The 25246-nt window shown below is 43.7% G+C and overlaps 2 protein-coding genes across 4 annotated transcripts in view; one reads left to right on the forward strand and one right to left on the reverse strand.

Moving 5' to 3' along the window:
* Positions 1 to 22638, reverse strand: part of slc15a4 (solute carrier family 15 member 4) — a 90413-nt gene extending 67775 nt beyond the window's left edge. For both annotated transcript variants that reach the window (XR_012101351.1, XM_073065531.1), the window contains exons 1-4: positions 21920 to 22638; positions 17502 to 17794; positions 16095 to 16263; positions 15802 to 15912 (exon numbers count right to left, since the gene is read on the reverse strand). Coding sequence is in view for 1 of the 2 variants with exons in the window: in XM_073065531.1 (XP_072921632.1) it covers positions 15802 to 15912; positions 16095 to 16263; positions 17502 to 17794; positions 21920 to 22468 (1122 nt within the window). In the remaining variant the exon portion in view is untranslated. The remainder of the gene's footprint in view (positions 1 to 15801; positions 15913 to 16094; positions 16264 to 17501; positions 17795 to 21919) is intronic.
* A 216-nt stretch (positions 22639 to 22854) lies between these two features.
* The window catches only part of glt1d1 (glycosyltransferase 1 domain containing 1), a 71632-nt gene continuing 69240 nt past the window's right edge, over positions 22855 to 25246 (forward strand). For both annotated transcript variants that reach the window (XM_073065532.1, XM_073065533.1), the window contains exon 1: positions 22855 to 23051. In XM_073065532.1, coding sequence (XP_072921633.1) covers positions 22984 to 23051 — 68 coding nt within the window. In that variant the 5' untranslated portion in view covers positions 22855 to 22983. The remainder of the gene's footprint in view (positions 23052 to 25246) is intronic.

A 25246-nucleotide genomic window follows, 5' to 3' on the forward strand; every position in this document is an offset into this window, starting at 1 on the left:
CTAACTGGACTACCAAACTACATTATGCAACCTTGAGATTCGTCTCCTTATGGGCAGCCACAAAATAAAGAAATCCAAAAAAAAACTCATAAAAAGAATGACTGTCAAACACCTAATGTGCAGAGAAAAAAAAGATCATGCAAACAATAAAAGTTCATGTTTGACATTAAGAGATCAGTATTCTGATTCACATATTAAAAACTGCTGATGGCAAGTTAGAAGTTATGCTGCTTATAAGAGACTGAAGGAGATATATCGCCTCAAAGATTTATTAATAGATTTGCCAAAGAATATTTTTCCTCTCGTAATTGCCTATGATCAATAAAAAATTAATTCCCTTAAATTCAATAGTTGTATGATACAACACACGGAATGTTCCATTCATTGACAATTTAAAGACATTCAACCAAACCCTAATGGTAATTGTAATAATGCATTTCACCCACTTTATTTGATATTTTCTTCTATTTCCCTACCTATGCAAGGTAAAATCAATTAATTATTGATCGCCAAAAGCAATTTATGGGGACTGTCAATCAATTAAAGTATTTTGGAAAAATAAGTAATTTCAAGCAAAAGGACTAAATCAGAGATCTGTATCCATCTACAGTGAATACAAATCATGGTTGAAATATTTAATGTCTTTAACCTATCACGTATATTTGATTTGAAATTAATTTTAAACATGAAGAAAGGAAATAATTAACATAACCCCAATGAGTAAAACTTCTAAAAGTAAAACTCCAATAATCCTCTATCCAGCCATTTGGAAAATCCCAATGGTTTTTAAAGATGATGTTTACTTGTCAGGACCCTGGTTCCCAAGCTCCTTAGCTGTCTAGTGCCCTTGCTCCTTGACAAGTTTGTAATCAAGCTTTCTAAAACATAAATAGGTTCACCAAACTGTTACTGTGTGATAATTAGGGGAAAAAGAAATTTACAATTTTTTTGGAAGCTGGAGGAAGACGAGCTAACCTTCATCTATTATACCTCTTTAAACTCTACCAGTGAAGCTTTCTCCATTAGTGCCAAAACAAAATTAAAATAAAATACAATAACCAAATAACTTAACCTTCCATTTTCTCTAATACTATTGCAAAAAAAAAATCATTACACTTTTTCAATGTCAAAAGTTTTGAAACTGTCTCATAGACGTGACAAGTTTGGAAATGTGCCTTAGTCCGTCAGTTGATAACACTTTCTCTTTGGTGAAGCCCATTCAAATTCTTTAGTTTCTGCTTTAGAATCAACTTACTGCTGGAAGATTCATTTAGTGTAGGTAGGAAGATCGTGCTATCACCAAGAAAGCAACAAACCTCAGCCTGGCTTAACATCCCAAAAGGTTCCTCATTTTTGTGGTTAATTAGACCAGGGCCATTTGGAGCCAAAAAGAAACTGAACTCAAATTTTATCGTAATTTTTAATCTTATCATTCTCCTACACAGAAAATAACCTTTGCACTAAGCTATATCATGCTTGAAGTTTTCCTTTCCCTAGAAATCAACTTGGTTGCTTTGTATTAAAACATGATTCTACAAAATTGTAAAGACAATGAATATACTAATTTGCTGCCCATACAAAATAAAATCTAAACACACCGTATTGACAAAGAAAAAAAAGCAGATTTTTCTAAATCTCAGTTATGAAATGGAGACAGAGGCTGAGTTAAGATGGTGCTAAACAGTGACTCCTTTGCTGTTTCCTTTGGAAACGGCTCTATTTCCATCTTTATTTTTCCCTTTCAGGGTTTTTTTTGGAAGACCCTGACCTGGAGAGTTACATGCTGACTTCAGCTCTTTGCGAGAATGTGACCCGTTCTCGGGGTTTCAGGACTAGCTGTAGTTCGGCACGCTAAGGGTTCGGCCTGAGTGTCCAGCTCGTATTTGGAAGCCTAAGATCTCGGGGCTCTGGAGACGGGCGGATCGAGGGTTGGTGTCATGGCAGGAGACCTGTGTGTCATCGGGGGAGCCGGAAATTCTACTGTTGCTGTGTGCCCAAAGACCCGGGATCTTTGTGATCTTCAGGCAGAGATCACGGAAAAAGTGACATAACGGACTTTTTAACATCGTAAACCAGCAAGCTGTTTGTTATGTCTCCCCACTCGCTGGGAAAATGGACACACCTCCCTCTCTCTTATTATGGAGAGAGAGCCCATGGTATGTTGAATGCTGGATGGAAGTCTTTGGGGTAACTGCAAGTCTGTGTCTTTGCTATTGCTTTGCTCATGCTTGAATGCTTGGGGGTGGTGCTTGTTTTCTCGCTGGGGAGGGGAAAACGGGGGATTGTTGCTCGCTGCTGCTTATGCATAGGAGGGGGAGCTGGGGGGGTCTTTGGGTTTCTCACGTTTAACTATTGTTCATTCTTTGGGGCACTTCTCTGTTTTCGTGGATGTTTGCAAGGAAAAAGCATTTCAGGATGTACAGTAAATTGTATACATTTCTCTGACATTATCAGCCTGAGGTCATGGTACATATTGTTGTGCGCTTGCAGCCTGTTACAGTCGCTCTGACTAGTTTTCTTACTTTTCTAACTTACGTTATTTGTTCTTATTTTTTTTCTTTCGCTGTAACGCGTCGAAGCTGCACCCTCTCTAACATGCTGGTGGAGAGAATTTTATTCTGGTTTTTAGCACTGGAAATAATTACATTCGGACACGTCTCATTAGCGGAGCAGCAGTATGGTCGCATTGTTTATTCCAGGGACCAGCTGATCGCGCTTCAGCTGGCCAGTTTAGCGAACAGAGCGGCGGATACCCCTGCTGAAATCTGGAGGAAAGCACACAGAGGATGCAGAGGGGGATCAAAAAGGCGAGGGAGGAGGACCGGGTCGAGACAACAGAGACTTATGGAGAAGAGGAGTTATAAGCCATGTCTCCCCTCTCTCATTATGGGTAATGTGAGATCGCTGGGTAATAAAATGTACGAGTTGACAGCGCTAGTCAGGAGTCAGAGTACTTTTCGGGAGAGCAGTGTTATGTGTTTTACTGAAACGTGGCTGCACGAGGACATACCCGACCAAAACGTTTCCATAGAGGGCTTTCAGACCATTCAGGCCGACCGGAATTGCACTGAGAGCGGTAAGCATAACGGAGGGGGGCTTGCTGTTCTGGTTAACAACAGATGGTGCAATCCTGGTCATATTACGATCAAGGAACGTGTTTGTAGCCCGGATATTGAACTTTTTGCTGTTGGACTCCGGCCATATTATTTGCCAAGGGAAATCTCACATGCAATTGTGGTTGTTGTGTACATCCCTCCCCCTGCCAATCCGATGTCGGCGTGTAACATCATTCACACCGTCATAGCCGGACTACAAACCCAGCACACGAGTGCCCTCAATACCATCTCCGGTGACTTCAACCATGTTACCGTGGCTAGAACACTGCCCAACGTCATGCAGTATGTGAGCTGTACAACCAGAGGGGAGAGGACCCTGGACTTGATGTATGCTAACGTTAAGGATGCATACAGCTCCTCTCCCCTCCCCCCACTGGGAAGGTCAGATCACAACCTGGTGCATCTCAAACACTGCTAAGTGCCTCTGGTGAAGAGTAAACCTGCAACCTCGAGGTCAGTGAGGAAATGGTCGGGGGAGGCTTATGAGGCACTCCAGGGTTGTTTTGAGGTGACAGACTGGCAGGCACTCTGTGAGCCACATGGAGAGAACATCGATGGGACTTCTGTGTGGACTGCAATGTTCCAGCAAGAACTGTCCTTTGTTATTCAAAAAACAAGCCATGGATAACAAAGGACATTAAGGACATCCTGAATGCTAAAAAGAGGGCGTTTAGAGATGGAAATAGGGAGGAGCTGAGGACAATACAGAGGGACCTGAAAGCCAAGATCAGGGAGGCTAAAGACAGGTATAGGAGGAAACTTGAGTAGAAACTCCAGCAGAATAACATGAGAGAGGTCTGGAGAGGGATGAAGACCATCACTGGGTTCCGGCAAACTAGCAACAGAGTAGCTGAAGGCAGTGTGGACAGAGCCAACAAGCTTAACCTGTTCTTCAACAGATTTGACACAGAGGCCCCTGCCCATCCCCCACATGATTCATCTGTTGTCGGCCCCCAACCAACACATACTCCATTCTCCCCTCCTATCCCTCCTCACAGCCTGCTCTAGTGACTACACCCCTCCCTCACCTGAAACCACCACGGTGGGCTTCACAGCTGAACAGGTGAGAAGACAGCTGAAATGTCTCCACCAAGCAAGGCTGCAGGCCTGGATGGTGTCAGCCCCAGGGTGCTCAAAGCCTGTGCCTCCCAGCTATGTGGAGTACTTCACCGTGTCTTCAACCCGAGCCCGAGTCTCCAGAGGGTTCCTGTGCTGTGGAAGATGTCCTGCCTCATTCCCGTACCGAAGACGCCGCGCCCCAGTGGCTCCAATGACAACAGACCGGTGGCATTTACCTCCCACATCATGAAGACCCTGGAGAGACTTGTTCTAGAGCAGCTCTGGCCTATGGTTAGTCCACATTTAGACCCCCTCCAGTTCGCCTACCAGCCCCGACTAGGAGTGGAGGATGCCATCATCTACCTGCTGAACCATGTCTACGCCCACCTGGACAAGCCGGCAAGCACTGTGAGGGTCATGATTTTTGAGTTCTCCAGTGCGTTCAACACCATCCGCCCTACTCTGCTGGGTGAGAAACTGACAGTGATGCAGGTGGATGTTTCCATGGTGTCATGGATTATTCATCACCTGACTGGCAGACCACAGTACGTGCACTTGCAACACTGTATGTCAGACAGAGTGGTCAGCAGCACTGGGGCTCCACAGAGGACTGTCCTGTCTCCCTTTCTCTTCACCATCTACACCTCGGACTTCAACTACTGCACAAAGTCCTGCCATCTTCACAAGTTTTCTGATGACTCTGCCATAGTTGGATGCATCAGCAAGGGAGATGAGGCGGAGTACAGGGCTACAGTGGGAAACTTTGTCACATGGTGTGAGCAGAATCATCTGCAGCTTAATGTGAAAAAGACCAAGGAGCAGGTGGTGGACCTGAGGAGGGCTAAGGCACAGGTGACCCCTGTTTCCATCCAAGGGGTCAGTGTGGACATGGTGGAGGATTACAAATACCTGGGGATACGAAATGACAATAAACTGGATTGGTCAAAGAACACTGATGCTGTCTACAAGAAGGGAAAGAGCTGTCTCTACTTCCTGAGGAGACTAAGGTCCTTTAACATCTGCCGGACGATGCTGAAGATGTCCTACAAGTCTGTGGTGGCCGGTGCTATCATGTTTGCTGTTGTGTGCTGGGGCAGCAGGCTGAGGGTAGCAGACACCACAAGAATCAACAAACTCATTCGTAAGGCCAGTGATGTTGTGGGGGTGGAAATGGACTCTCTGATGGTGGTGTCTGAAAAGAGGATGCTGTCCAAGTTGCATGCCATCTTGGACAATGTCTCCCATTAACTCCATAATGTACTGGTTAGGCACAGGAGTACATTCAGCCAGAGACTCATTCCACCGAGATGTAACACTGAGTGTCACAGAAAGTCATTCCTGCCTGTGGCCATCAAACTTTACAACTCCTCCCTTGGAGTGTCAGACACCCTGAGCCAATAGGCTGGTCCTGGACTTATTTCCACTTGGCATAATTTACTTATTATTATTTAATTATTTATGGTTTTATATCGCTATATTTCTACACTATTCTTGGTTGGTGCGACTGTAACAAAACCCAATTTCCCTCGGGGTCAATAAAGTATGTCTGTCTGTCTATTGATACCTATGACATAGGTTGGAAAAGGGAGGAGGTCCTGAAAACGGACTACAGGGAGTTAGGAAGGAAGTTGAGAAGCAGGACCGCAAAGGTAGTAATCTCAGGATTACTGACTGTGCCATGTGACAGTGAATACAGGAATAGAGTGAAGTGGAGGATAAATGCGTGGCTGAGAGATTGGAGCAGAGGGCAGGGATTCAGATTTCTGGATCATTGGGACCTCTTTTGGGGCAGACGTGACCTGTACAAAAAGGACTTGAATCTCAAGGGAACCAATATCCTGGCAGGGAGGTTTGCTAGGCTATTGGGGAGAGTCTAAACTAGAATTGCTGGGGGTGGGAACCAAACTGAAAAGACAGAAGCAGAGGCGGTTAGCTCACAAATTGAGAATATTTCCAGACAGTGCGAGGAGGAGGATAGGCAGGTGATAGAGAAGGGACGCACTCAGACCGATAATTTGAGATGTGTCTATTTTAATGCAAGGAGTATTATAAAAAAAGCCAATGAGCTTAAAGCGTGGATCAGTACTTGGAACTATGATGGTGTGGCCATTACAGAGACTTGGATGGCTCAGGGGCAGGAATGGTTACTTTGAGTGCCAAGCTTTAGATGTTTCAGAAAAGACAGGGAGGGAGGCAAAAGAGGTGGGGTTAATCAGGGATAGTGTCACAGCTGCAGAAAAGGAGGAAGTCATGGAGGGATTGTCTACAGAGTCTCTGTGGATGGAAGTTAGGAACAGGAAGGGGTCAATAACTCTACTGGGTGTTTTTTTCAAATAGACATCACAATAGCAACAGGGACATCGAGGAGCAGATAGGGCGACAGATTCTGGAAAGAGTTGTCGTGGTGGGAAATTTTAAATTTCCCAAATATTGACTGGAATCTTCCTAGAGTGAGGGGTTTAGATGGGGTGGAGATTGTTAGGTGTGGTCAGGAAGGTTTCTTGACACAATATGTAGATAAGCCGACAAGAGGTGTATTCTACAACTACCACATCTGGCTCAGCCAGTGACTTCCAGGAAAGTCTGGATGATGTCCATGAATAGAATGGTGACAGCGCAGAAAGACAGCAAACGAGGCAGCAAGGGTTAGCACCCTGAACTGCAGCTCCTTTGAGGAAGCACCTAAACAAGCTACGAAGATCCCTTCTGAAATATACCCCCAGTGGGAGGGGGAGAATGAGCATCCCAATCAGATGGACCTATTGGCAATGACTCAAGCAAACAGACAATTGACTATGAGCGCAGTCTGTATCGGCGGAAAGGTGTGCAAAAACCAGAGAGGTCTGAAGATCCACCAGACAAAGATGGCCTGCTTGAGGTGGGGGGGGGGGGGGGGAACAAGTGAAGCAACGCACAGGAGCAGTAGCTTGTACTACAAGTTCTGTGGTGCTAGCTACAGAACCTGGTCAGACAGAGGAGGAGCCAGGCCCAGAGTCACCCCACAGTGCCCGGAACCTCCAAGCAACACAGGTTACCCCACTAAGCAGGAAGTTGGAATGGTGTCAGGTGAAGTGGCCTGCGATATCGAAGGACAATGCTGCTAAATACACAGATCTTTTTGCAGAATGCGGGAGCAATGGCTGGAGAGCTCGCTGTGAGCCAGCCGAAGTTGGGAGCAATGGCTGGAGAGCTCGCTGTGAGCCAGCCGAAGTTGGGAGCAATGGCTGGAGAGCTCGCTGTGAGCCAGTCGAAGTTGGGAGCAATGGCTGGAGAGCTCGCTGTGAGCCAGCCGAAGTTGGGAGCAATGGCTGGAGAGCTCGCTGTGAGCCAGTCGAAGTTGGGAGCAATGGCTGGAGAGCTCGCTGTGAGCCAGCCGAAGTTGGGAGCAATGGCTGGAGAGCTCGCTGTGAGCCAGTCGAAGTTGGGAGCAATGGCTGGAGAGCTCGCTGTGAGCCAGCCGAAGTTGGGAGCAATGGCTGGAGAGCTCGCTGTGAGCCAGCCGAAGTTGGGAGCAATGGCTGGAGAGCTCGCTGTGAGCCAGCCGAAGTTGGGAGCAATGGCTGGAGAGCTCGCTGTGAGCCAGCCGAAGTTGGGAGCAATGGCTGGAGAGCTCGCTGTGAGCCAGCCGAAGTTGGGAGCAATGGCTGGAGAGCTCGCTGTGAGCCAGCCGAAGTTGGGAGCAATGGCTGGAGAGCTCGCTGTGAGCCAGCCGAAGTTGGGAGCAATGGCTGGAGAGCTCGCTGTGAGCCAGCCGAAGTTGGGAGCAATGGCTGGAGAGCTCGCTGTGAGCCAGCCGAAGTTGGGAGCAATGGCTGGAGAGCTCGCTGTGAGCCAGCCGAAGTTGGGAGCAATGGCTGGAGAGCTCGCTGTGAGCCAGCCGAAGTTGGGAGCAATGGCTGGAGAGCTCGCTGTGAGCCAGCCGAAGTTGGGAGCAATGGCTGGAGAGCTCGCTGTGAGCCAGCCGAAGTTGGGAGCAATGGCTGGAGAGCTCGCTGTGAGCCAGCCGAAGTTGGGAGCAATGGCTGGAGAGCTCGCTGTGAGCCAGCCGAAGTTGGGAGCAATGGCTGGAGAGCTCGCTGTGAGCCAGCCGAAGTTGGGAGCAATGGCTGGAGAGCTCGCTGTGAGCCAGCCGAAGTTGGGAGCAATGGCTGGAGAGCTCGCTGTGAGCCAGTCGAAGTTGGGAGCAATGGCTGGAGAGCTCGCTGTGAGCCAGTCGAAGTTGGGAGCAATGGCTGGAGAGCTCGCTGTGAGCCAGTCGAAGTTGGGAGCAATGGCTGGAGAGCTCGCTGTGAGCCAGTCGAAGCTGGGTGCAATGGCTGGAGAGCTCGCTGTGAGCCAGTCGAAGCTGGGTGCAATGGCTGGAGAGCTCGCTGTGAGCCAGTCGAAGCTGGGTGCAATGGCTGGAGAGCTCGCTGTGAGCCAGTCGAAGCTGGGTGCAATGGCTGGAGAGCTCGCTGTGAGCCAGTCGGAGCTGGGTGCAATGGCTGGAGAGCTCGCTGTGAGCCAGTCGGAGCTGGGTGCAATGGCTGGAGAGCTCGCTGTGAGCCAGTCGAAGCTGGGTGCAATGGCTGGAGAGCTCGCTGTGAGCCAGTCGAAGCTGGGTGCAATGGCTGGAGAGCTCGCTGTGAGCCAGTCGAAGCTGGGTGCAATGGCTGGAGAGCTCGCTGTGAGCCAGTCGAAGTTGGGAGCAATGGCTGGAGAGCTCGCTGTGAGCCAGTCGAAGCTGGGTGCAATGGCTGGAGAGCTCGCTGTGAGCCAGTCGAAGCTGGGTGCAATGGCTGGAGAGCTCGCTGTGAGCCAGTCGAAGCTGGGTGCAATGGCTGGAGAGCTCGCTGTGAGCCAGTCGAAGTTGGGAGCAATGGCTGGAGAGCTCGCTGTGAGCCAGTCGAAGCTGGGTGCCAGGGCTTTGCTGGCCATTCATTACTGCGGACTTTTAAACTCCTTGGAGTAAAAAGACCGCAGTGCAGAAGAGCCACCGAGAACATTCTGGAGGCTGATGAAAAGGCCTCATGGTGGCTGTGGATCCGAAGGGGGGATCCATGGATTAGTGCACCACTTGGACACAAGTTGGGGGCTGATCACCCCCAGCAGGGTCGCCAGGGCAAGGCTGTCTGATGATTAAAGACCCGAAACATCCTACAACCCCGGGTTCATCGCTGAAGACGTGTCCAAGTAGCACCAGAACTGGAGTGGTACTATGGTACTAACATTCTTGCTGGAAAGTTTGCTAGTGCTTCTTGGGGGGGGGGGGGGGGTTTAAACTAAATTTGCACAGGGCAGGGATCCAGAATGCGAGAGAGGCTAGCGAGATGAAGAATAAAGGACAGGTGGGGACTACACGGTTCTGGAATATTAAGTGTGTAGTAGAGAAAGGTGAGGTGGAACAAGTGATGAGGACACATACAGAGGGATGGTCTGACGGAACATGGAGTTAAATGTGCAGAAAGAATAAGTAAATTTAGGAAGGCAACAAGATTCTAGGGGTGTATAGCCCGATGGGAGTTCGGGGAGCTGGGTTAGGCACAATAGGCAGCGATTTAAACAGAGACAGGAGAATTGGGCTAAAAATTCTATATCTGAATGCACGAAGTGTCAGAAATAAGGCGGATGAGCTTGAAGCTCAGGTGCGACTGGGTAACTATGATGTTGTTGGGATAACGGAGACATGGCTGCAGGGAGATCAGACCTGGGAAATGAATGTACAAGGGTATACGTGCTATCGTAGGGACAGAAATGTGGGCAGAGGGGGTGGGGTGGCCCTGTTGGTGAGGAATGAGATTCAGTCCTTTGCAAGGGGTGACAAAGGATCAGGAGAAGTAGAGTCTATGTGGATAGAACTGAGGAACAGTAAGGGCAAAAAGACCCTAATGGGTGTTGTCTACAGGCCACCAAACAGTAGCATGGATATTGGGTGCAAGTTGAATAGGGAGTTAACATTGGCATGTGGCAAAGAAAATGTCGCAGTAGTTATGGGGGATTTCAACATGCAGGTGAACTGGGAGAATCAGGTTGGTGCTGGACCCCAGGATAGGGAGTTTGTAGAGTGCCTACGGGATGCATTCTTGGAACAGCTTGTACGAGAGCTGACCAGGGACAAGGCTATTCTGGACTTAGTGTTGGGTAATGAACAGGATTTGATAAGCGATCTTGAAGTAAAGGAGCCATTAGGAGGTAGTGACCATAATATGATGTTCTTATCTGCAATTTGAGAAGGATAAGGGCAGATCGGAGGTGTCAGTATTGCAGTTGAACAAAGGAGACGATGGAGCCATGAGGGAGGAGCTGGCCAAAGTTAACTGGACGGATATCCTAGCAGAAAAGACAGTGGAACAGCAATGGCAGGTATTCTTGGGAATAATGCACAAGGTGCAAAATCAGTTCATCCCCCAAGGATTCAAAGGGGGGAAAGGGGCCACAGTGGTTGACAAAGGAAGTCAGAGATTGCATAGCATTAAAAAAAAGGAAGTATGACAGAGCTAAGGTGAGTGGGAGGACAGATGATTGGGAAGTTTTAAAGGAACAACAGAACTTAACTAAAAAGGCAATACGGGGAGAAAAAATGAGGTACGAACGCAAGCTAGCCAGGAATATAAAGGAAGATAGCAAAAGCTTTTTTAGGTATGTGAAGAGAAAGAAGATAGTTAAGAACAATGTTGGGCCCTTGAAGAATGAATTGGGTAAAATTGTTATGGGAAACAGAGAAAAGGCAGAAGAATTTAATAAGTACTTTAGATCTGTCTTCACTAGGGAAGACACAAGCAATTTCCCAGATGTATGGATGGGCCAAGGACATAGGGTAACAGAGGAAATGAAACAGATTGACATTAGGAAGGAAACGGTGATGAGTAGACTGATGGGACTGAAGGTTGACAAATCCCCAGGTCCAGATGGTCTGCATCCTAGGGTACTAAAGGAGGTGGCTCTGGAAATTGCGGATGTATTGGTAATCATTTTCCAATGTTCCTTAGATTCAGGATCAGTTCCTGAGGATTGGAGTATGGCTAATGTTATCCCACTTTTTAAGAAAGGAAGGAGGGAGAAAACAGAGAACTATCATCTTGTCAGCCTAACATCAGTAGTGGGGAAGATGCTAGAGTCCATTATTAAAGATGAAATAGTGGCATATCTAGATAGCAGTGATAGGATTGGGCCAAGCCAGCATGGATTTACCAAGGGCAAATCATGCTTCACTAATCTATTGGAGTTTTTCGAGGATGTAACCAGGAAGTTAGACAAGGGAGATCCAGTGGATGTAGTGTACCTCGATTTTCAGAAGGCATTTGATAAGGTCCCACATAGGAGATTGGTGGGTAAAATCAGAGCACATGGCATTGGGGGGAAGATATTGACATGGATAGAAAACTGGTTGGCAGAGAGAAAGCAAAGGGTAACAGTGAATGAGTATTTCTCGGAATGGCTGGTGGTGACTAGTGGGGTGCCACAGGGCTCAATGTTGGGACCACAGCTGTTTACAATTTACATCAACGCTTTAGATGAAGGCATTGAGAATAACATCAGCAAGTTTGCTGATGATACTAAGCTGGGTGGCAGTGTGACGTGTTGAGGATGTTAGGAGAATTCAGGGTGACTTGGATAGGCTGGGTGAGTGGGCAGATACTTGGCAGATGATGTTTAATGTGAATAAGTGTGAGGTTATCCACTTTGGGAGTAAGAACAGGAAGGCAGATTATTATCTGAACGGTGTAGAGTTAGGTAAGGGAGAAATACAAAGAGATCTAGGAGTCCTTGTTCATCAGTCACTGAAGGGGAATGAGCAAGTGCAGCAGGCAGTGAAGAAGGCTAATGAAATGTTGGCCATTATTACAAAGGGAATTGAGTACAAGAGCAAGGAAATCCTTTTGCATTTGTACAGGGCCCTGGTGAGACCACACCTGGAGTACTGTGTACAGTTTTGGTCTCCAGGGTTAAGGAAGGACATCCTGGCTGTAGAGGAAGTGCAGCGTAGATTCACAAGGTTAATTCCTGGGATGTCCGGACTGTCTTACGCAGAGAGACTGGGCTTGTACAAGCTGGAATTAAGGAGATTAAGAGGGGATCTGATTGAAACATATAAGATTATTAAGGGATTGGACAAGATAGAGGCAGGAAATATGTTCCAGATGCTGGGAGAGTCCAGTACCAGAGGGCATGGTTTGAGAATAAGGGGTAGGTCATTTAGGACAGAGTTAAGGAAAAACTTCTTCTCCCAGAGAGTTGTGGGGGTCTGGAATGCACTGCCTCGGAAGGTAGTGGAGGCCAATTCTCTGGATGCTTTCACGGAGGAGCTAGATATGTATCTTATGGATAGGGGAATCAAGGGATATGGAGACAAGGCAGGAACCGGGTATTGATAGTAGATGATCAGCCATGATCTCAGAATGGTGGTGCAGGCTCGAAGGGCTAAATGGTCTACTTCTGCACCTATTGTCAGAAGGTGTATTCTACAACTACAACTCCTTGATCTGTTATTGGGAAATGAACCTAGTCAGGTGTCAGATCTCTCAGTGGGAGTGTGATTTGGAGATAGTGATCACCAAATCACTATTCTATCTCCTTTACCATACCATTGGAGAGGGATAGGAACAGACAAGTTAGGAAAGTGTTTAATTGAAGTAAGGGGAAATATGAGGCTATCAGGCAGGAACTTGGAAGCATAAATTGGAAACAGATGTTCTCAGGGAAATGTACAGAAGAAATGTGGCAATTTTCAGGGGACATTTGCGTGGTGTTCTGCATAGCTACGTTCCAATGAGCCAGGGAAGTCACGGTAGGGTATAGGAACCATGGTGTACAAAGGCGGTTGTATGTCTAGTCAAAAAGAAATGAAAAGCTTATGAAAGGTTCAAAAAAACTGGGTAATTATAGAGATCTAGAAGATTATAAGGCTAGCAGAAAGGAGCTTAAGAATGAAATTAGGAGAGCCAGAAGGAGCCACGAGAGGGCCTTGGTGGACAGTATTAAGGAAAACCCCAAGGCATTCTTCAAGTATGTAAAGAGCAAAAGGATAAGACATGACAGAATAGGACCAATCAAGTGTGACAGTGGAAAAGTGCGTATGGAACCAGAGGAGATAGCAAAAATACTTAACGAATACTTTGCTTCAGTATTCACTACGGAAAAGGATCTTGGCGATTGTAGGGATGGCTTACAGTGGACTGAAAAGCTTGAGCATATAGATATTAAGAAAAAGGATGTGCTGGAGCTTTTGGAAAGCATCAAGTTGGATAAGTCATCAGGACCAGATGAGATGTACCCCAGGCTACTGTGGGAGGCGAGGGAGGAAATTGCTGAGCCTCCGGCGATGATCTTTGCATCATCAATGGGGACAGGAGAGATTCCAGAGGATTGGAGGGTTGTGCATGTTGTTCCCTTATTCAAGAAAGGGGGTAGAGATAGACCAGTGAGTTTTTCTTCAGTTGTTGGTAAGTTGAAGATCCTGAGAGCCAGGATTTATGAACGTTTGGAGAGGCATAATATGATTAGGAATAGTCAGCATGGTTTTTGACAAAGGCAGGTCATGCCTTACGAGCCTAATTGAAATTTTTCAGGATGTGACTAAACACATTGATGAAAGTAGAGCAGTAGATGTAGTGTATATGGATTTCAGCAAGGTATTTGACAAGGTACCCCATGCAAGGCTTATTGAGAAAGTACAGAGGCATGGGATCCAAGGGGACATTGTTTTGTGGACCCAGAATTGGCTTGCTCACAGAAGACAAAGAGTGGTTGGAGACGGGTCGTATTCTGCATGGAGGTCGGTGACCAGTGGTGTGCCTCAGGGATCTGTTCTGGGACCCCTTCTCTTTGTGATTTTTAAAAATGACCTGGATGAGGAAGTGGAGGGCTGTCAGAAGTTACAGTGGGACATCAATAGGATGCAAAACTGGGCTGAGAAGGGCTGGATGGAGTTCAACCTAGATAAGTGAGGTGGTTCATTTTGGTAGGTCAAATATGATGACAGAATATAGTATTAATGGTAAGACTCTTGGCAGCGTGGAGGATCAGAGGGATTTTGGGATCCGAGTCCATAGGACACGTAAAGGTGCTGAGCAGGTTGACTCTGTGGTTAAGAAGGCATACAGTGCATTGGCCTTCATCAGTCGTGGGATTGAGTTTAGAAACAGGGAGGTAATGTTGCAGCTATATAGGACTCTGATCAGACCCCACTTTGAGTACTATGCTCAATTCTGGTCGCCTCACTACAGGAAGGATGGGGAAGCCATAGAAAGGGTGCAGAGGAGATTTACAAGGATGTTGCCTGGATTGGGGAGCATGCCTTATGAGAATAGGTTGAGTGAACTCAGCCTTTTCTCCTTGAAGCGAGGGAGGATGAGAGGTGATGTAATAGGAGGTGTATAAGATGATGAGAGGCACTGATCATGGGAATAGTCAGAGGCTTTTTCCCAGGGCTGAAATGACTAGCACTAGAGGACACAGTTCTAAGGTGCTTGGAAGTAGGTACAGAGGAGATGTCAGGGGTAAGTTTGTTTGTTTTTTAAAAAAAAACTCAGAGTGGTGAGTGCATGGAATGGGCTGCCAGCAATGGTGGTGGAGGCGGATACAATAAGGTCTTTGAAGAGACTCCTGGATAGGTACATGGAGCTTAGAAAAATAGAGAGCTATGGGTCACCTTAGGCAATTTCTAAGGCAAGGACATGTTTGGCACAGCTTTGTGGGCTGAAGGGCCTGTATTGTGCTGTAGGTTTTCTATGTTTCTATTAAATTGGACCTTTAAAATGAAAACAAATGTATTTTCACAAACAGCTACATTCAAAGCTTCTCAAATCCAAGTGCACTTACAAATAATATTATGGCAACATGGATGACATTAGCTTAACATTTAGCTTTGCACTTTCGATTTAGTAAAATGTACAATTGTTTTTCACAAAGACTACTGAGGAAGTATACAATAGTTCCATCCAGGGGAAGGGGAAGAGAAAGTAGCAATACTACTTCTACATAACCTGCATTTTACTTAAGTGAAACTAGTGTAAACAGAATTCTCATGAAAGATTAGAATGAATTCACAATGGTTTTGTGGCTTCACAATAGGATTTCAAGAAATGAAAGACAGGAGAAATTAAAATAATCTCTCCATTCATATCGTACTTTGCAGAAAGTCAGAGTTTTCATAAATAATTCCTTTAAACTCAACTAAATGGAAAGCAATTTTGATCTCAATTATTCACAAACGCTACATGTTCTGAAGGCACAATCACTGTGAAACAAATTCCAACTTATTCCATGGACCCACTTCTTTCAAAGTTTATGTTTGTGGAAGCACAATGAGCACAAAACATTAAAACTTGAGTTGTTAAAGATGTAACATATGAAACAGCACAAATGACCTTTTATACATCATATGCATTACCATTAAGTTTTAAATGTATATCAAGGGTTGAATTTAAAAATTCAACTGGACTACAAAATTATTTTGTTAAGCAAGGTGGCTAATCCCCTACATTAAGCAATGAGTTTCTTAAATCATCACCTGTTTGAACAATGCAAGGAAGTGGTTATTTCAATTGGATACTCAGCAAAACACTTAAGAAATCCTGAATTTCCCTCCAACTCCTTTCATATTCTTTCAAACAGTATTAGACAAGTAGTGCAAATGGTATCTTACCATATGATGTTTGCAGCTTGCAAATGAATCGTTAATATTGCTGTTATTATACTCAGCAAAAAATGTTGGAATCCGAAGGTGCAAGCTCTGTAGAACATATGTAGTTTGCATCTAAAAATACAAAAAAAAATTTAAATAGATACTGTGTCATCCAGCAAATACAGAAGCTATTAAAAGCATTTATTACTTATTTGCATTTAATACAAAAGACTGCTCACTATTTCTGCATAGTTTAACTTCAAAACAAATAAAGGATCCAGTATTTTGTACATAAATAGCATACGACATCAAACCTGAAAGTAAACCATCCAGTAAGGAATGAGTGCTAAGAACACTGGGATTATTTTGACAAAGGTCTTCACATCCTCCACTTTGTTATCTTGAAATTCACCACCATATACAATCTTGGCCAGATCCAGACAACCTGGTTTAACAGTTGATGGGTAGATCCCGTTGTTCTGGCTGAAAGTAAAATGTTTCACAATTCATTTATTTTTTTAAAAATTATAAATAAAACCTGCTAATCTTTAGATAATGTTAAATAAGGGGCAATCTTCTGAAATCATAGAAAATGCTTCAAAAACCCTTTTCAGAAATACTAGAGTCGCTCCATTCTACATTATATATCACCGCAAACTCAAGACAAGATCACAATCCTAAAAAAAAACTCCATTAACTTGTTTATGAAAAATATTAGAACTAAACTGCAAGTTCTTCAAAACAGTCAGGATCTCCTTTACGCCATTTGCTTAACAGTTGCAACATGAAAAGATAGAATTTGAAAGCTTTATACCATTATCCAAATAGAGTAATACAAATAGAATTCCTAAAACCTGCACAAAATTATCCTTCTAAGAAGCACTGCACTTCCAAATGCCTACCGAGTACAATAATTGTTAATCAAAAAATGCTACATTAACTGCAATCTTCACAACTATAATTAACAAAATTGCATATGCAAAAGTTTAGCCTTATGAGACATCCCAAATAGCAATCTAATAATTTTTTAAAAACTGCAAGTTAAAAATAATAAAACAATTCAATCATCTGTGACTCCTGTACTGAGGGTGGGGGTTGCACTTGCTAGATAACAGTCCATACCATGAAGCCACTATCTGCATATTCACTGAGAGAATTCAAGTTGTTTATTGATTTATTCCCATTCTACACACACTCACACACATACTGTATGAGTGCAAATTTTTTGTAGTAATTTGGGAATTACTATAAAGGCAAATGTCTGCTACCCATAAAACAGTCATGTGGGATTCACCTAAAATAAAACTGATTCCGCTATTACCACTATCAAGGTTTGCTCTAAGGTGTGTGCATGCCTACATCTTTAGCAACTAGAGTACAAGGGAAATTAAGCTGCACACAAAAGGTTGTCACCCTCTATCTCGTCAGCACGTTAAGTATAGTTTATGATCGTACACAATCACATTTCCTTTTCCAGTTTCCGAGGTGGACGGTACTGACAAAGCGAAGTTTGCAATGACTTGTCTGCAGATTTTAGACCTGGCTTATTGATGCTGTTTTTATTGAAGAAACTATTCAGTATGCACATGTTGTCGTTACTGAACAAAAAGTTGCCCAGCCCACGATTTTTGCGCACACAGGTCATTACAAATTTGAGGGAACACTGACCACTGTATCCCTAAGTAGATAGGAATAGGCAAAAAAAAGCAAATAACTTTTACCTGCTATTTTCTTCATTATTCAGCTTTCTTGAAAAGCATGAGTAAAAAAGAATTTTAAATAAGTCTGTAAAGGAGCTACCATCCGGTGGCTTTGAGACAAAAACTGATTTGCCAAATACAAAAACCAAGAAAGAAATGCCCATGCAAACAGTCGGTATGATGTATCCAAGGAGAAAGCTACAGTTCTGTTGAATATATGAAATGCCAGCCAGTGAGACGATAGCACCCAGATTAATTGACCAATAGAACCAGTTGAAAAATCGACGCGTGGCTTCAGAGCCTCTATCTTTCACCTAAAACAGAAAAAAAAAGATTTAGAAATACTATATTCCCAAACTCCATTCAGTCACATAATTTAGTCACAAAATAATTGACATACGATCTTTCATCTGTCAATGTAAGAAAATGTATAAAATTATATTAGAATCAGATGAATATATGACACATTTGCCTTATTGAAATACAATCTTGACTTCCTTAAACTTAATGGCTTAACATTTATTGTAAGTGCACTGTACTGGAGTCAGAAACTAATCTTTATTAGAGTTAAAGACATACGGGTAATCCAGGCTGGGACTACCATACTGATTTAAATTGAATGCTGCACCATCATTTTCAATGACACAATAAAATTAACTGTTCTCTCTCTTTTAGGATAGATCCAAGATATCGAACGGTAATATTCAAACTTGTAAATCAAATGAGCTGTTTGTCAATTTTATTACATTTACAATGCACATGCAAACTTGATGTTTCTTGTATCACAGCAGTGACTATCCTCCAAAAGCTATTTCATCAACTATAAAGAATTTTAATGCCTCTAGAAAAACAAAACACAAATCAAATGTAGTTCTCCAAGGCATTTGAAAGTATATTCATTGTTATATCTACAAGGAAACCTTGGAGTGCAAAATGGCAATCAAGTAGCGAGTAATGGCTTGGTTCCCCCACCCCTCAGAACAGAGTAACATAATGCATGTGAAAGAGAACAAGTATGGGAAAAAAAATAAGGGAAAAAACTTTTGCCAATGGGAAACGGGGGTTCCACTTTGCTCAAATTGTGACAGGAAGACCAAGACATCCCAGACCAGAAGAGTGTTCCACGTAAATGACTAGAACATTATTTTCTACCTCCACCAGAGCAAAAAAAAGAAAATTCAAACAATATTTTAGAGTTTACTTATTTATTTCCTATTCTTTTCACTTAAAACTACCGTATATCAATTAACAAAAGAACTTAGTACCCAACAATGACATCCAAGTACTGAAGCCAATTAAGCATTTTAAAATGTTTTCAGATATTTCAAAGTAGAAAATAAAAGTGATGAAATCTCATCAGAGAACAAGTTTGGAAATAATCAGATATTCTATGTTTTGTAATTTAAACTTGGGAACAAAAAAAATCACACTTGTGTTCTGCTCTCAGAGAGCCACAAGAATATTTACATCCACTAACATAGCAGTTACCTGATATCTCATCGAGAGTATCTCAGTGCCGACAGTGAAGCACTCCTTCAATTATAGAAGTAGTAATCTAAATTATGTACTCAAGCCTTTAGAGTGCAACCTCTTGACTCTCAAGCATGCTACTATTTGAGTAGTGTCTGAAACACAGAGAGCAAGGCCACAGAATATCAAGAGGTACAACACCAGGATCAAATGCCTTGACAGCAATATGGCAAATAGTAAAGATACCCTTGGACATAGTTACATAGAATACAAGAGGACCAGGAGGCTCAAGACCCTAAAGCTTCACTACTAGCTAGTGAATCATGTTGTATGCACATGATTAGTTCTGAGCACTAAATGAATCACCCATGGATTCTCAGATTCAGCAGAAAGTTATTCACTATTAAGTCCTTCAGCTACCAGGGAGAGAGAGAGAGGGGCCTTTTCAGATTATCTCTACAGTCCACACACTATCCTATCGTACAAAGACAGAAAACAACTTGAACAACATGTGGAAAAATCATCACCGGGAAATCAATTGAAGAGAAGAGGCAATATTACTAATAATTTCAGACATCACCATCTCTTTGGCTTTAGTAAAATGCACATGGTCTCATTACCAAAACACACCTTCGGTTCCTCCAAAGTCCTGGTTGCTATGGGGATCATCTTCAGATCAAACCTGTTTTCCCTTTCTCATATTCATTTAAGGGACTTGTATTCCTGAGTCAAAACCCAGTATCTCTTTTGCAGCTGCTCGCTAATTCAGTTACTCTAAATACTATCTTTCTTGAAACAGTAAGCATTCACTATTTAATCAGTTACTTAATCCTCACTGATTCGCTCTACGTTATCACACTTCACCAGTTTCTGCTTTAAAAAAAAATCAAGATTAATACAAACAATTCATCCAGCTGTGTTTATTCTAAAATACACAATATAGATAAATGCATTTGCAACATAGTAAACTGAGGTTTTTCTTATTTGACAAGCAAATCCATTTTACTGCCCTGCATTGAAAGTTCAATACATGATTTTTAAAAAAGTTGATCACATGATGAGGTTTGACATATGACAGTCACAAGACCACAGAATTTCAAACTATTGCACATATTGGCAATCTGAAATCAAAACAGAGCATGCTAAAAATAATCAGGCAAGGAAGCATTTGTAGAGAGTATCTCTGAAATCAAATATTTCAGATCCTTTGTCAGAACAATTGTTTCCAAAAGTTGGAAAACACAAATTTGGGCTCTGAAGTACTTGTACCACCGCAAACTCTAGTGCTAATATTAGATTGAAAGCAGCTCCTTAGATGCTAAGTGAAAAAGAGATTGCTCGTAACACACAGCAGCCAGCCAACAACTGTTGAAAGAGAAATAATCTATTATCAGGACTATGCAAGAGAGAACACAAGTTAACTTCTAACTTGCAAAAAATGGGACAAGGAAAGAAGGATAGGAAAAAGGGAATAGGGCAAGTCCAAGTAAGCTTTGTACAGTATATCAAACATAAGAAAATTAGCAGATACTGGTAATCCAAAGCAACACACACAAACTGCTGGAGGAACTCAGCAGGCCAGGTAGCATCTATGGAAAAGACTAAGCAATTGACATTTCAGGCTAAGAGCTTTCATCAAGACTGAAGGTTTAAACTTGTTCAGGGTAGGCAAACCTCGAAGAGACTTTTCAGTATTAGTACTAGTGATAGCAGTGTTACAAACATGAGAAAATCTGCAGATGCTGGAAATCCAAAGCAACACACACACACAAAATACTGGAGGAACTCAGTAGGCCAGGCAGCATCTATGGAAAAGAGACATGCTGAAGGGTCGCGATGGAGATTTTTAAAAATTTGGCCTACTTATAGGATTACTTTATACCTGTTGATGTTGACTAAATTTATATAATTTGGTATATTTGATTACATGTTATATGTTTGTCTTTACTTATTTTTAATTTTGTCTTCTATTTTTATGACTAAATTGATATCTTCACATTCTACATAAAGCACTTTGAGCCTGCATCTTAAGTGTATGAAATGTGCTGCATAAAGTTGTTATTAAAATGTAATCTTAATACCTGTCATTTTATTCTGGTGTCACAACATTATATAGCTATCTATAATGGTGTCCATAAGGAAAGTTTGAGGAACCTGATTGGGTGAAGTAATGTATAGAATTACATCATAACTGGTTGGCTTTTTTAAAAAATGGTAATTTAAAGATGCATTTAAACATCATTTATAAAATATATTTAGTAATGTTCCTGGAAAGGAGTAATCAAACCATGAACTCTAAATGAAGTGGCTGTGCATAATACTTGTTACCTAAATCATTACCTATGATTCACATTGCAGTATTGGCCTGATAGGTCAGCACATTTAAGGATGTTATAACACACTAATGTTCTTATTTTCTTACTAAGTGCAACCTTCACGAAAAAGTGTCTGTAAACTATGGGCTATAAAGCTCACATGTCTATGTATATCAAGTTTAGCATGTGACACCACAAGATTCCACACTGCCCTTACTTTGAACCAATATAAAAAGTATCGCCAAATGGGGGAGGGAGAACTACATTCCAGTTGGTTTACAAAGTCAAAAACTTTTCTGATGAAGGGACTGTGATCTGAAAAATTAATTCTTATTTTCCTCCTCTATATATTTGCTACCTGATATATTTGCACTGATAGCTTTTTCAACCTTTTGTTATTAATATTCAAGTTTATTGCTCATGACGGAATAACTTTCTTAAATAACTAAGTGATGCTGATGGGGAAACTGTACTCCAAAACTTGCTACTAGCAAAGAGTTAGAAAGAACTTGTTATAGTTTTAATTTGACACTTGCACAACGGCGACGTGGTTTTTTTTAAACGTGTAACAATGCAGAAATGAAAACGATACCATCATTTCGCACTCCTGCTGAAGTAATTTTATTCGAAAACTTTCAGACAAGTACACTGTACCTGATCTGCTCCAAATGGAGTTATATTTGCCTTCACAGATCCCACACCAAGTGCGACTAAGACCAGCCCCGTGTAGATAACCGGTCGGCAGTAACTATCGCGGTGAAAAATGCAAGCACTGGAGCTGTTATTGTTGCACTTGGGGTCCAAGATGGGATAGTACTCCAGTTCTCCACAAAGGTAACGTCGAGTTTGATCACATGAAATAAAAGGGAACAACATCATTCCAATCAGGTAGAGGAGCATGCTCAGGAGGATGGTGGGGAACCTTCCCAGCCAGGCATCCGCCAGCCACCCTCCGAAAGGGGACACGAAGTAACTGATGCCCATGAAGATCAGCAGAGTCTGACTCGACTGGGCCCCTAGCCAGTTGTAGGGCTCGCTGTTGAGGAAAAGCACCAGGCCACTTGTGATACCGTAAAATGCCATTCGCTCCAAGGACTCCGTCACCAGCACGGCACCGCAGGCCAGCCGCCGGCCGTGGAAGGCAGAAGCCGCCCGTCTCTCCGGGAGCAGCGGAGTCCTCTCCTCAGTCTGGTTTTCCATCATTACGTTAAAAAAAAACTTTCTCTCCCAACTCCTTCAGGGGGAAGGGTAGCCCGATCTTCCCGAGCAGAAAGCGCTGAGTAACTGAGCGAGTTAAAGATAGATCCTCATCCCTCCAAGCCACCTCCCTTTAACCTAAACCCGCCTGACCGGCGGTCCAGGCCTGGCCTCATGCCCCCTGACCTCGGCAACCGTAACCAAGGCCCGCCTTCGCACCGCGCCCATTGGCCGGAGCCCGTGGAACGGGTGGAGGAAGACTGACACGCCCCTGCAACTGTACGTAATACAGTTTGCCATTGGTCAAGCCGGATGACAATCTAGTTGCCGGACGGGATCGCTGGTTCCTCCCGGGCGGTAGTTGGGGCTGTTCTGGGGGTTTTCCTCCCCCTCAGCGCCAAGTTTGTTCATCGACAAGGCTGGCGCCTCCCCCCAGACGACAGCTGCGGGAGTCTGGTGACCGCTAATGGTGTTTTAAAGTGAGAGGGGGCTGGCTGCCTGCCTCCTCCCAACAGCCTGCAATGAAGTTGCTCTTTCTCGCCAGCCTGAGTCCCCGGACTGGCAACATGACGACTGCTCGGAGGATCTGGTGAGTGTGGGCGATGCGCTCCGGGCTGCCCGACACAGCTCCAAGTTGGAACCATTGGGCCAGTCCTTCAACGTTGGCTGGTGTGTTTCCTCTGGGACAGAATTCACCTTAATCTGACTTCCTTTCACATTTCTTCACACCAGTAACCTCATCATAGATGAATTCAAAGTTCAAACTAAATTTTATGATCAAAGTATAAATATGTCACCATATACACCCTGAGATCCGTTTTTTGTGGACGTACTACGCAAATCTACAGAATAATAACTATAAATATATATAATTCATAAATATAGAGAAAAATACAACGAAAGGAAACGTGCCGAATCAATTAGCATGACATGGTATTTTGTACAGTTTCCGAGATTTTTTTTCACTTCTCTCTCCCTCATTAAACTCCGTCTGTTTGCATCATCTCCAAACACATCAGCAGTGACTTGTTAGTCTTGTACGTGTCTCAGCTGGCATCACTGCCTTATTCTGTCATTAAGTTTTTCTTCGTCTCTACTGTGCCACAGATATTCACTTTCATCCCTTCTTCCTATTTGCAATTTAAAATGTGTTTGGTTTCTGATTTCGTAGTTACGATGAATGTTCATCGGGCTGAGGTGTTAATTTGAAACACTAAAATCTCCCATCACTGAGTATTTCGCACAAAATGCTGGAGGAACTCAGCAGTTCAGGCTGCATCTATGCAGAGGAATAAACAGTCAGCATTTCAGGCCCAGGACCTTGATTAGGACTCTTATAGCAGCCTGAGAACAGATGTGGGGGATATGGAGGAACTGAGAACTTTTACAAGCGACATGGTGAGAAGAGATATAGTCAACATAGCTGTAAAAGTCAGTGGATTTATAAAGGATAATGGTAGACAGTCTGTAGGGAGAGAGGTGTCAGAAATAAATTAAGTAAATTTGAGGGCAGGGTGGAAGTTGGAGGCAAAATTGATGAGCTCAGCATGGGAAGCAGCACAGAAGGAGTTGGGAAAGGATACCAGAGAAGGTTTGGACTGTGCCATGTAGCTGATGAAAAGGCAGGCATCACTGGGGCCCTTAGCTCCATCTTGGGTTTAGAGAAAGTGGGAGGAGCCGGAAGAGAAATTGTTGAGTGTGAGGACCAGCTCCACTAGACAGGAGAGTGGTGGTGGAGGGGAGCTGGTGAGGTCTGTTGTCTAGAAAAAAAGGTGGGGAGATTTAAAGCCTTCTTGATAGGAGACAGAAGCACATAGAGACTCGACATCCATTGTGAAAATGAGGGAAACAGTGCCAGGGAACAAAAAGTGGGTGAAAAGATTGAGAGAGTGTGAAGTGCCCTGGCTGTAAACTGGAAGGGAGTGAACAAAGGGGGGTAAAATGGTATTGAGGTATACAGATATGAGTTCAGTGGGGCTGAAACAATGGGTCTACATGGACAGTCAGGCTTGTGGGTAGGAGGTAGAAATGAGCAGTGTGGGGTAAGGGAACTTTGAATTTGGTGGCAGTGGATGGGAGATATCCAGAGATGATGAGGTTGGCGATGGTGCGGGGAACAATGGTCTGATGCTTCTAAGTGGGGGTCTTTTTCAAGGGGTAAGTAAGAGGAGGGATCTGAGAGTTGCCACCAGGACTCAGTCTGATAGAGGCCAGTCCACCAGACTACAACAGCACCCCATGTGGGCTTTAATGATGAGGTTGAGATTGGTCTGGAGAAAGTGAAGGGCAGTACGTTCAGAGGGCGTGGAATTTAAATAGGAAGGAGGATCAATTGGCGGAGCAGACTCAATGTGCTGAATGGCTTAATTCTGCACATCAGTCTTATGACAGCCTTCTAAGTAAAGAATTTCAAAGATTCCCCATCCACTGTATGAAGAAACACTTCCTCATTTCATTTCTATGAACCCCTCCCCCACCCCCTTATTCTGAGACTGTGATCCCTGGTTCAGGGAAGACATGCTGCATCCAACCTGTTAATTTCAATGAGGCTTCTTCTGATCTAACAAATTCTAGGGAAAACAAAATTAAACTACTCGGCCATTTCTGATTATGCAGTCTGCTGTCTGGAATGGGTCAAAGTTGAGCTTATTATCATATGCACAAGTTTGTGTCTTCAGTGGTGCAATAGAAAGCTTACTTGCAGCGGCATCACAGGTGTATAGCAGCATCCATGGGAAAATCATAAACTGCACATAAATTATACACAATTTTATTACAAGAAAG

The sequence above is a fragment of the Hemitrygon akajei genome, chromosome 14 (genome assembly GCF_048418815.1).
Source record: "Hemitrygon akajei chromosome 14, sHemAka1.3, whole genome shotgun sequence".
Lineage (NCBI taxonomy): Eukaryota > Metazoa > Chordata > Chondrichthyes > Myliobatiformes > Dasyatidae > Hemitrygon > Hemitrygon akajei.